We start from the raw sequence: 14,678 nt of genomic DNA on the forward strand, positions 1-14,678 counted from the left end.
AATTTGCATATTTCAGCAGTACAGTGACCCTAATCATACCAGCAAGGTGGCCAAGGAGTGGGTTCTTAATGAAAAAGTGGATGCACTGCCATGGCCTGCACAGTCCCCGGATATTATTCCGATCGAAAACTTATGGGGGACATCAAGGGCTACGTATTAAAGAAGTTTCCGACTTCTAAGCCGCAGCTTTGGCAATTTGTGCAGGAGGAATGAAGCCATATTCCCCTCAAGCGTTGCTAAGACTTGGTGGACTCCTTGCCACCCAGGTATGAGGCTATGATAGCTTCTAAAGGCTATTTAACAAAATATTAGATCATAGTCAATTAGAATTTAAGAAGAAATAGGTTTCTTATACGATATTTTTAAATTTATGAAGAATTTTAGTTTTTCACTGCTATTTCAATGAACGGCATAATATAGACCTTTTTTGTTCATATTAGCTATATCTTCTAAAAGGTTTATGTTACCTAAATTAAATGATTGTGGTATTGTTAACAATTAAATACACTAAGCCTTTATGAAAAAAAAATTTATGAAAATAGTGTTTGTAACAGGATTTTCCGATCTTAAACGTGCAGGTCGTTGGGCACTGCTATTTCCGTGAACACAGCTGTATAATAACTACGGATGCTTGTTTGGAGTTTTTACTCACAAATATAACAATAGAATTAAGTATTTGGTAATTTATTACAAAATTCGTCGATGCATTGAACATCGATGACTTTTTATCGATATTTTCCGATGTTTTTTTTTTTTTGTTATACCGATGTTAACTTATACATCGATGGTCTATTTTGAAAAAATCGACGGGCATCGACATCGAGGCTTTCTGTCGAACTGGCATCTCTAAATAAGTGTAGCGTTTTTATTAACTTATTTTATACATTTGATTAAATTTTAACTAAAAAATTAAGTTACTTTGTTAAATAGATTTTGAGTGAGATTTTAAGCGCTTAAAACTTTTACATTGAACACCAAACGACCTCTGCTCAACTACGCATAACTTTGTCAATATTGTTATGGTCGATATTAAACTTTAAGAAGATATTCTTAAGATATAGAACATTGATAATACAAGAAAAATAAATTAAATAAAAAATACTTTTCCTACAGACAAAATGGTTTATTTTATTTATTTGATATACACTTCGCGAGATTCCCTTTTTCACTATAAGATATTTGGAAGGCAAAGTTGTCTTGCATAAAAAAAGAAGGGAAGTTTATTAAAAGGTATTATTTTCTTTGCATATAATTTATAGTCCATCTATGTAGTCTATCCTCTCCGAGAAAACGAAAATAATATAAAGCTTAACTTTATTAACTCACTCGGGCAGTGATTGCTAATTTACTTCGCGTTTGTGTGTCTCAATTTTCAGATTCACTTTTACACCTGGCAAAACCTATACAGAAGCTAGTCTTACTAGTATATCATTGGCTTTTTACTGCTGTTATCTCCCTGATAAGCATCGAGAGGTTCCATTATGGTAGGGTCAATGAACAGTCATTTTAGGGTTTATTGTTTAGTTGGTAGGTTGGGATTTTTGTTTCATCGTCAAGCTACATGCTGGTACTTTAGCTGCCATATCTGGCCAATCCATTGGTTGATCTGGCTCCCCATAAGTGCACATCATAGCCCCGTGTTTATTCTCAAAAACAAAAACAAAAATTGTTGTATAAGAAATTTCTATTAGAAATACTTTGCATTCTTTTAGTTAGAAGAATATGATTCTCTTTAATATCGCCGTAGAGTAGGCCAGTTTAGGCTACAAAAGAGTACACATAGTGTTATTGATCGGCATAACTTTTTTTTGTATCTTTCTATGCAAATCAGTTAGCAATCTTGTTGTTTTGGTTATTGGAAATATGTAATCTACATGAGTCAGAACGGGCAGTATCAGATTGACTTTCAAGAACTCGACAATTCGGTTTTGGTTACGGTTATTTCGGTTACCGTCATTATTGGTATCGGTTCCGAAATAATAATTTAATTTTAAATTTGATTTCGATTTCCTCTTAACTCAAATATATTGAACAAAAATAACGGATATAATTTCACAACATTACTTGATGTGTATGAAGCTGGTGTGCTTGGCAAAGGAAAATTCTATGTAGCGGTTTTGGAGGCTCAGCATTATACTTTGACTAGGTTGGCAGATCAGACTAAATGAAGTTAAGGTAAGTCAAGTAAGTCCTTGAATGGTTTCAGCCGCAAATTAAAGGGACGCAGTAGTATGTCGAAGCACCGTCAGCGCTGGAACCCCCATAAAGCATTTGTTCATACAATTTTGATTTCTATGCATGAGCCGTATCTCAAGTCTGCGCAGAGAGAAACGAGAGAGACGAAGAAAAAGCGTCCACAAAAGGAAGTCGGGTAGCGTTTTCATGTGTACAGAAAACATTTGTTTTGTAGTTGTGTGGCGAGTCGAAAGTATTGCGGTTGTGAGTGTCGTACCTTAATTAAACGCTGCTGCGATCGCCACAATCGTCGGCTACCGGAAACGCCAGCCATGAAACTGCTGCTCCGCCTGTACTAGCTATGGTTAGTTGCCGCAGCTCCAGACTGCCAAATGTACGTCTTTAGTTACATCTTTGAATTAAAAAACCCTGTCGGCAACACAACGCATTCCTCGTGCAATTGAGTCTATTCTGAATCCGATTGCGAGTGCGGGGAGTGCGCAATAGTTGGCCAAATGCCAGGAACCGACGTCATGCCTTTAGCGCCGTCGAAATCTGCCTGCCAGTGTAAGGTGGTCATGGTTATGTTGACATAGTCTTTAAATATGCACGATATAAACATTTCTCTCGACGATGAGAGGTGATTGCGCTACCACCGGCACTTATGTCACAACAGAATCAGTTAGGATGGGCTTGTGACCTCAGAGGGCTAATCATAGAACTCGTGTAGCAATCCAAACCATTTTCTTTCCTTAATTAGTTGTATTGTTTTGCGTATAAGATGTTTGAAGGTACTGCTCCATAAACATGAACATCGCCGGAAAGGGGTAAGAGGGGCCTAAACAATCGATATCAGAAAACGTGATGGATTTCGCAATCTCGTGAAGAATATGTGACACAGCGTACATTTTTGCATAAATGATAGCAATAGCTTACTTATTCTCGATCACGGCCACACAAATGACACAAGAAAACAAATACGAAAGCTATGGTCGAGTATGCTGGAGTGTACTTTTAAGTGTACCTTTAAAATACTATTTTTTTTTGTTTTGTATAAATGGCATTATGCCCTTGTCTTTCTAAAGCTCTAGGTGGACAATTTTTGTGCTTTAAACTTGTTCGAACTTCATGGGATGAAAAACAAAGAAGAGTTGATTTCTTTCTAAATTAGTTATATATTTAACCCCAACCCATTAATTTTGACCTTAATGTTGTAGGTTTTGGCATAAAAGAATTCGATGATCCCTACACAACAAAACTTCTATATAAATCTCTGGTTCGGCCCATACTCGAATATCGTTTGTGTGTATGGTCCCCTCAATATACAAAGTATCAAGACCTTATTGAATCGGTACAGAAGCAATTCCTTTTGTTCGTTCTTCCGGGTTTTGATTGGGACCTACATCCCAATCCTCCTTATGCCGATAGACTACGCCTTTTGAACCTGCCCTCTCTTAAGGATCGTCGGACCTGCCACGGCGTGATTTTCCTTCAAAAACTAATAAATGGACTTATTTTTTCTAGTCAGCTCCTGATTCAAATACGTTTCTCAGTTCCTTCAAGGCCATCACGTTACTTTCGGCCTATAGCTTTGAATATTTGTAAGACAAATTTCGAGGCACATGATCCTTTTTGCGTTTTATGTTCGCTTTACAACTACCGGTACTTTTTGTTCTATTTTGAAATGTCATTAGACTTTAATAAAAACAATATATTAAGACACCTATCCTTGCCTCTGACCACCTCATGTGAGTCAGAGCATATCATTAAAAAAACACTCCTTACCCGGTCAGAGGTAAGGATATAGATTTATAATGGAAGATATATAAATATATAAATAAAAAATAAAAAAAAAAATCAAATCCTAGAAAATATAACGTTACTGAACAAAGACTATTACATAATCCGGTAATGTATAAGGAAATTTACAAATGGATTTGTTTGCCGAACGAATCGGCGCGGATTGGACAACTTTGTTGTTGCTTAAATCAAAGCAGAAAAAATTATTAGAACAACATACAAATGTATTTCCATGTATCACATGGCATATATGATACGATATGTCATTTTCGAAAAGTTTTGAAAACCCCTTAAGAGAAGGAAACTTTAAAGTGTCTGCTGGTGCAATGGTTCTACAGTCTAAACTCACTATTCATCAAAGCCGAGCGTACAACTAAGAGTGTGATGGAGATAGAAATATATATAATATATGATCACAAATGTATCCTATTGGAACTATTGAGCCAAAGTTTGAAGTTTGTCAGACAGGTGAGTGATATTAAGTAAACCTTCTTGTCAGTCGAGTTATATTTTGCTTTACACCGCAGGACCCAAGAACCGGCACAAATGTATCCTATTGGAACCCATTGCAAACATAAACAAGGCTTGATTAATTAAGCTCTTGCTCTGGGTATAAGAAAATAAAACTGCGTTAAGTCTAAAACCGTCACCTATACTCTAGGAATTCGAATTGTGAGGTACATATCAACAGGAGACAGGCAAGACATATGTATAGATGCAGTGGGAGCCAGAAATAGGATTGTGGTTAAGCTACAGTACACACTTGTTCCCTGGCAATGGGAACTATGCGATAAAAACCTTTGGCGTATAGTATACTATATATACATAAGTGATTAGCCTGCAAGCTTTCCAATTCAATGCGCTCCATCTCCAAACTGTGAATACTCAAACTAATATCGTGCACGATACCACATTGCACCGACTCCTTATGGCGTTGAATGAATTGAACAATTTAATTACACGCAATTAGTTTAAACTTTAAAGTAATCGAGTGTTCTGGACTGTGAGATACTGTGTACACGGTAAAAGATAAATCCAGTATTCAGTGGTATGCTCAGCCCATAGGCCTTAACGTGGAAGTTTTAGAATAAGGGCTCCAACAAAGTTTGTATACCCATTAAAATCAATAAATTTTAAACAAGTTTTACATTTTCCTATATTTTTATGATAACGCCGTTCGATTTTCAATAAATGCATATCGGAATTTAGGCTTATGATACTAAACTTGGCCAGATCTTAGGAAAGTGGCATGCAGAATGAGCAATATTTTGCAGTTCATTTTAAAATGTTATATGACAATTCTTGAAACATTACATAAAACAATTACATTTTATTGTAAAATATATAACCACATTTCTAAACAAAAATTTAAAATAAAATGTTTAAAGCATATTTTTTATTGATAACGGACTTTTTTTTTAGGTTTTTGGAGGAGATTTTTGAATTTTTTGTTTTTTATTTATTAAACGTTCCAATGGCAGCTAAATGAAATGCATAGGGAAAATTTTAATGAAAATTAACTCAAGATTGCAAAGGTCATTTATGATTAATACCGTTTGGTGATTATTTACTGATAGTGCCTAAGCAGAACCAAAATAATGTGACTTTTTTAATTGTGCTGTTTAAAATTTTATTCCATTTCATAAACATTACAGCAATTGTCATCCGATCTGCCCCGGATCATGTACATACATACTTACTGCAATAGAATGAAATAAAATTAATTGGTGGAGATCGACAAACTTTGAAGTTGAAATATAACCTGAACATAATATGTTCGCAAATTGGAGTTTGCGTTTGGTTCAGAACGTAACCCTTTTGATCTAGCTTAATGCGGCCTATCCTCAAATGAACAATGGAAAATAGAATATGTTTTAGCCAATTTGAAAGGTAATTATCGGATTTACTTCCGAAAAAAACCCAAACTGGCATCATTATGTCTTTTGAAGTACACGTTTCTACTATATCGCGTTCGTTTAATTCGCCAAGCATATGGGAAACTACGACAATCACCGTTATCAATGGCTTCACAAATTTTATCAGTTCATTCCTCAAATTCCCACACTCACTCGTACACCATCAGGGTGCTAACACTGACGCACGCTTGAATCACTTACCTGTGTGTCATTCAGAATCTCCAGGTGCTCTCCCTTGCGGAAGCTCAGGTCCTCGTCGGTACGGGCATCGTAGTCGTAGAGGGCGACGAATATTTTGGCGTTGGCGCTGGCCGTGTCGCTCTCCGGGATCTGTGGCACCGGACGGATCTGCTCTGGCGGCTGGCCGGCGTGCGGTGGCATAGGGATCTGCGGCACGCCCACGCCCACACCTATGGTGGTCGGCTCGTCCAATTTGGTGCGGTCGGCGGGGCCCTTGTCGGGCTCGCCTTTCTGTGTAGTCAGGCAATTGCCCATAGCTGCTCGACGGAGGTAGAGTCGGAGTAGCTACTGTAGTTGGCGCAGCGGCTGCCGCTGTGTGCGTGCTTAGTTCGTGTTAAATGCAATGAATGGAAGCAAACTTGCAGCGGTGGCGATTACGTTTACGGTTACTTTCACTGCGCCCGTGCACCGCGCTTGGTTTGTTTATAGTTTATATATTTTCGCTGCGAGATCAGCGCTGGGTGTTGGCACTTCTCGTCGCTCTCTCTTTTTCTCTCCTCTCTCGATCTTTGTATCTCCCCGCTCCGCTTCCCCTTATCCACCGTGCAGTGTTGTGACTGGACTCCCCCTTCCAATTTGTGCAATTGCTGTCCGATTATCACTCAACTCTGTGCTTCACTGTGCGCCTTAACTAAATTATGTGCAGGCGTGTGTGTGTGCGTGCGTGATTTTTTACTTTTATCTACATTCACCCGTATAGGCAGATGTTGCTGTGTGGGTGTGTGTGATGCTGTAGCTGTTGGCCACCAATACAGTATGCACGGTGACGTCGAGGAGGCCGCGAAAACGGTTCGAAATCGGTGATTAACAGGAGGAACACGCGCGTGCACTATTATTTAGCTTGGTTGGCATTCGCGTTTACATTTTTAACTCAGTTATTGGCCTCTTTTTACCATCGCGTTGCAAAGAGCGTATAGCTATGGGTGACAGTTCCTGCACATCGATATTAGCTATCGCGAAGTGCAATCGATATTTTGACAGAAAATATCGATACAACTTCGTATAAATAATTTTGTTAATTTGACAATTTTATGTGAAAAGAAGATCATTACTGCTGCTTTAATAAAGCTAACTAATTGTAATAAGATAATATAACAATATTTATTGTAAATCAAAAAACACTAATATGCTGCATTTGTTAACTATCGCACGAAGGTGTTTCCATTAGGCTGAATTTTTATACCTATTCTTTGAGAAAACATTTTCTTTTTGTTTTGAAGTTTTCCAGGAATAAATACTTTTCTTTATTAGATACCTTCCCAGTAACTTGCACGATTTCAGGTGGCATAAAGTATGTACGTAAAACCTTATCTTCACAAGCAAGAATTTATGATTATAGACTCCAATACTCCAATGTGTGAAAATATTGGCGATGAATTGGCGGTATATTTTAAAAATTAAATGTTAATTTTTGTACATATTTTTAACTACAGGACCATTTAGTTTGCGGTTCAACTGAAAACAGCTGTTCTCATACAAGTTGCTAAAAATATCTTGGTTATCGCGATACATCGACGATATTTTCAGTAATTTACACATTCAGTGGAATACTCTGGTTAATTTATTAGATCTCTGTAGCTATTAAATCATTTTGCCGATATTTTTTAGCTACCTTGGTCGCTGAATTACTGAAAATATCGAGTAAGCCATTTTTGTGGGAACAGCTCGTTTTATTTGCAAAAATGCTGTCGTGGTGGGAACGGTGTCATACCCCTATACATATCGATAGTATCGAAAGTGGTATAGTACTATTGATTGATCAGAATTGTTCCATGTTTTATATCGAGTCCCAGATTTGAGACAATAAAAAGGAAAAAATGGATATAAAATCTTTCTTGTACGAATTTTGTGCTAAGTCGCGCATTGAGCCAAAGTTTGAAGTTCGTCAGACAGGTGAGTGATATTAAGTAAACCTTCTTGTCAGTCGAGTTATATTTTGCTTTACACCGCAGGACCCAAGAACCGGCAGCGTTTCCTCTGCGAAGTTCGTGTCGAGCAGAATAACTACATAGGTGTGGGCAACTCCACCAACAAAAAGGATGCAGAGAAGAACGCGTGCCGCGACTTTGTAAACTATCTGGTGCGCGTGGGTAAGTTAAAGGCCCAGGATGTACCGGCAGATCCCAGTGCTCCATCAGCGGGAGCTTTCAAAGAATGTGCACCGGGCGTAGCAACTGCAGGCCCGGGCGGCCAGCAGAGACGTGTGTTTGGTGACCAGTCGGGTCCGCAAGATCTGGGCGAGGCGTATAGGCCCCTCAACCACGAAGGAGGCAGCGACCGTTTTAATATTATCGACCATGTGCAGGAGCAAAAGGATATGAACGAGGCAGAGTCAATTGACGTAAATGCTGCTATTCACGGTAACTGGACAATTGAAAATGCCAAGGACCGTCTTAACATGTACAAGCAGTCGAACAATATTCGCGACGATTACAAGTACACTCCGGTGGGCCCGGACCACGCTAGGTATGTGCCTATTATTCTCTTCCGCGTCTGCGTTCTGGATTTGGTTTAAACTCTTACTGACCAAGTCCAAAGCGCAGTCCGCACACTTGGGTTGACTGGGCGCAGGCCGTGGAGGGCTTAGCCAGCAGAGCGAGGTGGTACGATACTGACCCTTTGAACCAGCGCCCGGTTGCCCTGCATGGGGCCTGTGACTGAAACGGACACCCATGCAGAGCGGCGTAGGCAGCATATATTCTAGCGCTAGTAAGCCGGCTGCGCTTTAAACATTAGAACCATATCGCTCTGGCGGCTGGCCTGTTTCTCCACTGAGCATGATCCCAAGGGGTAAGTTCCGACTCAAAGCCCGTAGCCAAAATAACAAATATTTTAATAACGTCATCAATCCAGGAGCTTTATGGCCGAACTGTCTATATACGTGCCAGCTCTCAAGCGTAAGGTGACGGCCCGTGAGACGGGATCCAACAAGAAATCTGCCAGCAAGTCGTGCGCCTTATCTTTGGTACGCCAGCTGTTTCACCTAAAGGTAATTGAGGCCTTCAGCGGCACCCTAAAAAAGAAAAAGGACGAGGAGCTGAAACCCTACCCGGTGAAGCTGTCCCCAAACCTTGTGGACAACTTAGATGAGGTCATCAAGGTGCTGGATCTCCCCGTTGTTAATCCGCGAAATATCAAAATCGAGAAGGACGGTGCTCCCATTCCATTAATAGTAAGTACAAATATTGTTATATTGTTTTGTTTAAAATAGTTTATCTTCTTATATATACAAATTATACCCGTTTCACCTGGTTGCGGCATAATTTGAGATTAGCTAGACCTATTTGGCTGATTTCATTTTATTTGATTTTATTTTTGTAGTTAAACCTCAGAGCAGAGAATGATATACATAGGGGCGCCATGTGGGCATAACCGCGTCTTACATCGCGAATAAAATTGTTTTTATAAATTGAGCTGCTACATCTCCAAAAATAATACATATATAAAAATCGCAGCACGCCACTACGGTAACTTTATTTATTTATTTGTTCTATGTATGTAAAAGAAAAATCAGACATCGGTCTAGCAGTTCTCAAAATGCAACTAAGCAGACGTACAAACTTAAGCAGCAGAACTCGAAATGCTGAAAAAAAAGTTGTGTTTTAATCCCCACAAGCTGCATTCAGCTATAATGTGATAATTGATTACAGTTCAGAACAAATTGTTGCTGTTGGTCTTATGAATGTTCTGTGTCCACATTGCAAGGCATTAAAATTCAATAATGAAGCCCTTGGATTGTGTTGCGCCAGCGGCCAAGTCAAATTGACGCCATTGGAAACGCCATCTGAGCCATTACATTCATTGGTGTTCCGAAAAGGGCCATAATCTAATAATTTCTTGACTCGTATCCAAGAATACAATTTGCAATGTCGATAAATAAATCGCAAGGGCAGACACTAAGTGTTTGTGGCATCAACCTAGAAAATGCATTTTTTTCACATTTTCTGAAATAATAAAAAATGGGCTTATCTCAAAAATATTGAAAATATGTTGAAAACAGCTAAGATATAACTTTTTCCTAAAAATTTGTCGATCATTTGTATGGTATCTATGATATATTCATCTAATCCGGCTCGTTTCGACATACAGTGAGAGTATTCAGAAGACCATATGCAAAGTTTCATTCAGATTTAAACTGACGGACGGACGGACGGACATGACAAGATCGACTCAGTTATTGATGCTAATCAAGAAAATAAAGTATATTATAGGGTCGGAAATGTCTCCTTAACTGCGTTGCAAACTTCTGACTGAAAGGTATACAAATATTATTTATCAAAAAACATTAGAATAAGCCTCTGCTTATAAGTGTTTGTTATTTTGTGTTTGTTTTTAAGTGTTTTTTATTTAGTTAATTATTTATAAAAACATATAAATTTTGATCAGTTTCACACGAGTCGGTGCAGCCACGTTTTGTGGCCTACGTTTTGTGACAAAGGATGCATCAAATAAGAGGGGGGTTTTAATCTCAGTTATGAAAGAGCTTATGTTTTTCTGGTCGAAAACAATTGCGTTCAATAAAAAAAAAGTAAAACTTAAGGTTAACTTTAACTTAAACCTATCTTACCTTTTAGTTTCTTGTGGTTAGCTCTTTTCCAAAAGAGGTCGATCAAATTAGTGAAGCTTATGGTTGCATGACAATATAATTGCAATTTCAAGACATGAGCTCTAAAACTAGGCAGAAGTTATATTTTCAAAGCCACATACATATGTATAGGTCATCAGAGAAACGGAGCTGCATCCTGTGGTCGTATGAAACTAAAGGCACATTAATTTACATTACCTAAGATGAAAAAACAGCGAAGGTTTATTTGTTTCTTTCTACTAACTCTCCGATTGTTACTATGCCGACTATATTATAATTCTGATAAATTTGAAGATTTTTTGTCCAGAGTAGATGAAAATTTGTTAAAAATTTAATAGCTATAATTTTCTTTTCTAGAAATATGTGCTATATTATATAGTCGTCCGACTTCTGACTAAGATTAGAATACCCTGTAGGGGTGTAAAAAATACAGCTTGTTTAATTTTTGAAGGTTTTAACGTTATTTCCTATCTAATTTATTATCATGCTTTCCTTAGGTTAGTGTAAACCGCGTGGACCCTTTGGTACCTGGGGGCGAAAACCGACAGGAAAGCTCAGTGATTCCATGGGCCCCCCCGCAGCCAAATTGGAATACATGGCATGCCTGCAACATCGATGAAGGCGAGCTGGCCACCACATCAATCGAAGATCTTTCGATGGACTTTGAACGCTCGTTGCGCGAACGCCGTCAAAACGACGCGGAATATCGCCAGTTCCTCGAGTTTCGTGACAAGTTGCCCATTGCGGCCATGCGCTCCGAGATTCTCAGCGCCATCAATGAGAATCCAGTGGTAATTATCCGCGGCAACACCGGCTGCGGAAAGACCACACAGATAGCGCAGTACATTCTCGACGACTACATTTCATCCGGCCAGGGAGGTTTCGCCAACATATATGTGACCCAGCCGCGTCGCATCTCGGCCATATCAGTAGCAGAGCGCGTGGCCCGTGAACGCTGCGAGCAGCTGGGCGACACCGTGGGCTACTCCGTTCGCTTTGAGTCTGTATTCCCGCGGCCTTACGGGGGTATCCTCTTCTGCACCGTCGGAGTTCTGTTACGCAAGCTCGAGGCCGGCTTGAGAGGCGTCTCCCATATCATCGTTGACGAAATCCACGAGCGAGATGTGAACAGCGATTTTCTGCTGGTCATTCTTCGCGATATGGTGGCCACCTATCCGGATCTACACGGTGAGATTACATTTGCAAACACAATTTGAACGTGAACTCCTAATACAACATTTTCCATAATCAAACGTTAACATTAACATATGTGTTTTATCTTTCAAGTTATTCTTATGTCGGCCACCATCGACACCACGCTTTTTGCCAATTACTTTGGCGGCTGTCCAGTACTGGAGGTTCCCGGACGAGCCTTTCCTGTTCAGCAATTCTTTTTGGAAGATATACTGCAGATGACCAACTTTGTGCCCTCGGTGGAGTCCCGACGGAAGCGGAAGGAGGCAGAGGACGAGGAACAGATGCAGCTCTCGGAGAACAAGGAGGAGGCAGAAACCAATTACAACAAGGTGTGCGAGGCCAAGTACTCGGAGCAGACCCGGAACTCCATGGCCATGCTGTCCGAGTCGGACGTGAGTTTCGAGCTCTTAGAGGCGCTTCTGGTGCTGATCAAGTCAAAGAACATCCCTGGTGCCATCCTCGTCTTCCTTCCCGGCTGGAACTTGATCTTTGCTCTTATGAAGTTCCTGCAGAGCTCAAAAACATTTGGAAACTCGGCTCTGTACCGCATCCTTCCGTGCCACTCGCAGATTCCGCGCGACGACCAGCGCAAGGTGTTCGACCCCGTGCCGGACGGCGTCACAAAGATAATCCTGTCCACGAACATAGCTGAGACCTCGATCACCATCGATGACATCGTCTTCGTTGTGGACATTTGCAAGGCTCGTATGAAGCTCTTTACCTCGCACAATAATCTCACCAGCTACGCCACCGTGTGGGCTAGCAAGACCAACCTGGAGCAGCGCAAGGGTCGCGCTGGCCGCGTCCGTCCTGGCTTCTGCTTCACACTCTGCTCTCGCGCCCGTTTCGCTGTGCTCGAGGACAATCTCACGCCGGAGATGTTCCGCACGCCGCTGCACGAGATGGCTCTTACCATCAAGTTGCTCCGCCTTGGTGCCATTCACCACTTTCTGTCAAAGGCTCTGGAGCCGCCGCCAGTGGACGCTGTCATCGAGGCCGAGGTACTTCTGCGAGAGATGCGCTGCCTGGACGCCAACGATGAATTGACCCCACTAGGGCGCCTGCTGGCGCGCCTGCCCATTGAGCCCCGCTTGGGCAAGATGATGGTACTGGGCGCCGTTTTCGGCTGCGCCGACCTGGTGGCCAGCATGGCCTCCTATTCCAGCACCTTCTCCGAGGTGTTTGCGCTGGACATCGGCCAGCGTCGACTTGCAAATCATCAGAAGGCGCTGAGTGGTCGCAAGTGCTCCGACCACGTGGCAATGATTGTGGCGTCGCAACTGTGGCAGCGAGCCAAGCATCGTGGCGAGCAGGAGGAGGCTCGCTTCTGCGACAGGAAGGGTCTGCAGATGTCCACCATGAACGTGATGTGGGAGGCCAAACAGCAACTGTTGGATCTGCTGCAGCAGGCTGGCTTCCCAGAGGAGTGCATGTTGCCTCACCATGTGGAAGCCGATTCTGAAAAGACCGACCCTATGCTGGATGTGGCACTGGCACTGCTCTGCCTCGGCCTCTATCCCAACATCTGCGTGCACAAGGAGAAGCGCAAGGTTCTAACCACTGAGTCCAAGGCGGCCCTGCTGCACAAGACCTCGGTTAACTGCAGCAACCTGGCCATCACCTTTCCTTATCCATTCTTCGTCTTTGGCGAGAAGATCCGCACACGCGCCGTTTCCTGCAAGCAGCTTTCGATGGTTTCTCCGCTTCAGGTGATGCTGTTCGGTTCGCGTAAGATCGACCTGGCCACCGATAACATCGTGCGAGTGGACAACTGGGTAAACTTTGAAATGGAGCCGGAACATGCCGCCAAGATCGCAGCACTGAAGCCGGCATTGGAAGATCTCATCACGATTGCCTGCGACAATCCCGCCGATGTGCTTCGCTTGGAGAATCCCTACTCCATGCTAGTCGGTGTGGTTAGGAATCTTTGTGACGAGAACGCCGGCGACTTTGGACTGCAGCGCGAAACTGGAATCTTGCCGCACCAGTCGCGACAGGCAGGTTTCAGTGGTGGAGGTGGCGGTCCGGCCAAAAGAGGTCGCTTCGATAACGGCGGCGGAGGCGGTGGTGGACGCTTCGGGAACAGAGGTGGCTATGGAAATCAGGGAAACAGCAGCTATGGTCGTGGCGGGCGTCGCAACTATGGCGGTGAAGGTTTCGGTAATTATGGAGGAGGTTTTGGAAATAATGGAGGTGGTTTTGGGAATAATGGAGGTGGATTCGGAAATACCGGAGGAGCTGGATTTGGCAATAATGGAGGCGGCGGCGGCGGATCAGGCGGTGGCTATGGAAACTATGGAAATTCCGGAGGAAATAACTTCTCGGGAGGCGCTAACCAGAACAACAGCTGGGGACACTATTAAGGGCTTTCATATGTTGATTATATTATTATTATATAATAAAATACACAAGACATACATATTTATAATAAATAAATTATAAATCCAACATAAACATCACAATAAAACCAAGTGTTCTGTGTTCGTGGCAGGCAGGAAGCTGAAGTGGTGGATACGGCTGTCCCAAACGCAGGTTTAAAGCGGTGTATATTGGGGGAGGGGGATCGCATTTTACAATTGTATGGCCGAAGGTTTAATACACTGCTATATTTGCCCCACCAACGGGCAACATTTCAAAATACAACTGTTTGTTTTGACTAGTGGTGGCAGTTAGGCAAACTAATATATCGGTTACTGTTATCGTGTTTATGCGAGTCTGATTTCGCGTATTCAATGCTGCAGGACAGATTAAAAAGGCAATAAAAT

General features: G+C 41.8%; 2 protein-coding genes across 3 annotated transcripts in view; one reads left to right on the forward strand and one right to left on the reverse strand.

Moving 5' to 3' along the window:
* Src42A (Tyrosine-protein kinase Src42A) overlaps window positions 1-7,059 on the reverse strand; it is a 39,968-nt gene extending 32,909 nt beyond the window's left edge. Inside the window, exon 1 of the mRNA XM_017162117.2 lies at window positions 6,093-7,059. Within this exon, the coding sequence (XP_017017606.1) occupies window positions 6,093-6,386 (294 nt within the window). The 5' untranslated portion in view covers window positions 6,387-7,059. The remainder of the gene's footprint in view (window positions 1-6,092) is intronic.
* An 831-nt stretch (window positions 7,060-7,890) lies between these two features.
* Window positions 7,891-14,361, forward strand: mle (dosage compensation regulator mle). Of its 2 annotated transcripts, XM_017162119.3 has the most exons (5): window positions 7,891-8,024; window positions 8,084-8,597; window positions 8,985-9,303; window positions 11,214-11,904; window positions 12,004-14,361. In XM_017162119.3, exons 1-5 carry the CDS (start codon window positions 7,949-7,951, stop codon window positions 14,274-14,276), a joined length of 3,873 nt encoding a protein of 1,290 aa, XP_017017608.1. In that variant the 5' UTR covers window positions 7,891-7,948; the 3' UTR covers window positions 14,277-14,361. The 2 variants fall into 2 exon arrangements, with proteins under 2 accessions (XP_017017608.1, XP_017017609.1); XM_017162120.3 differs by lacking the exons at window positions 7,891-8,024; window positions 8,084-8,597 and adding an exon at window positions 8,639-8,921.
* Window positions 14,362-14,678: the final 317 nt, after the last annotated feature.

Source organism: Drosophila kikkawai, chromosome 2L, assembly GCF_030179895.1.
Source record: "Drosophila kikkawai strain 14028-0561.14 chromosome 2L, DkikHiC1v2, whole genome shotgun sequence".
NCBI lineage: Eukaryota > Metazoa > Arthropoda > Insecta > Diptera > Drosophilidae > Drosophila > Drosophila kikkawai.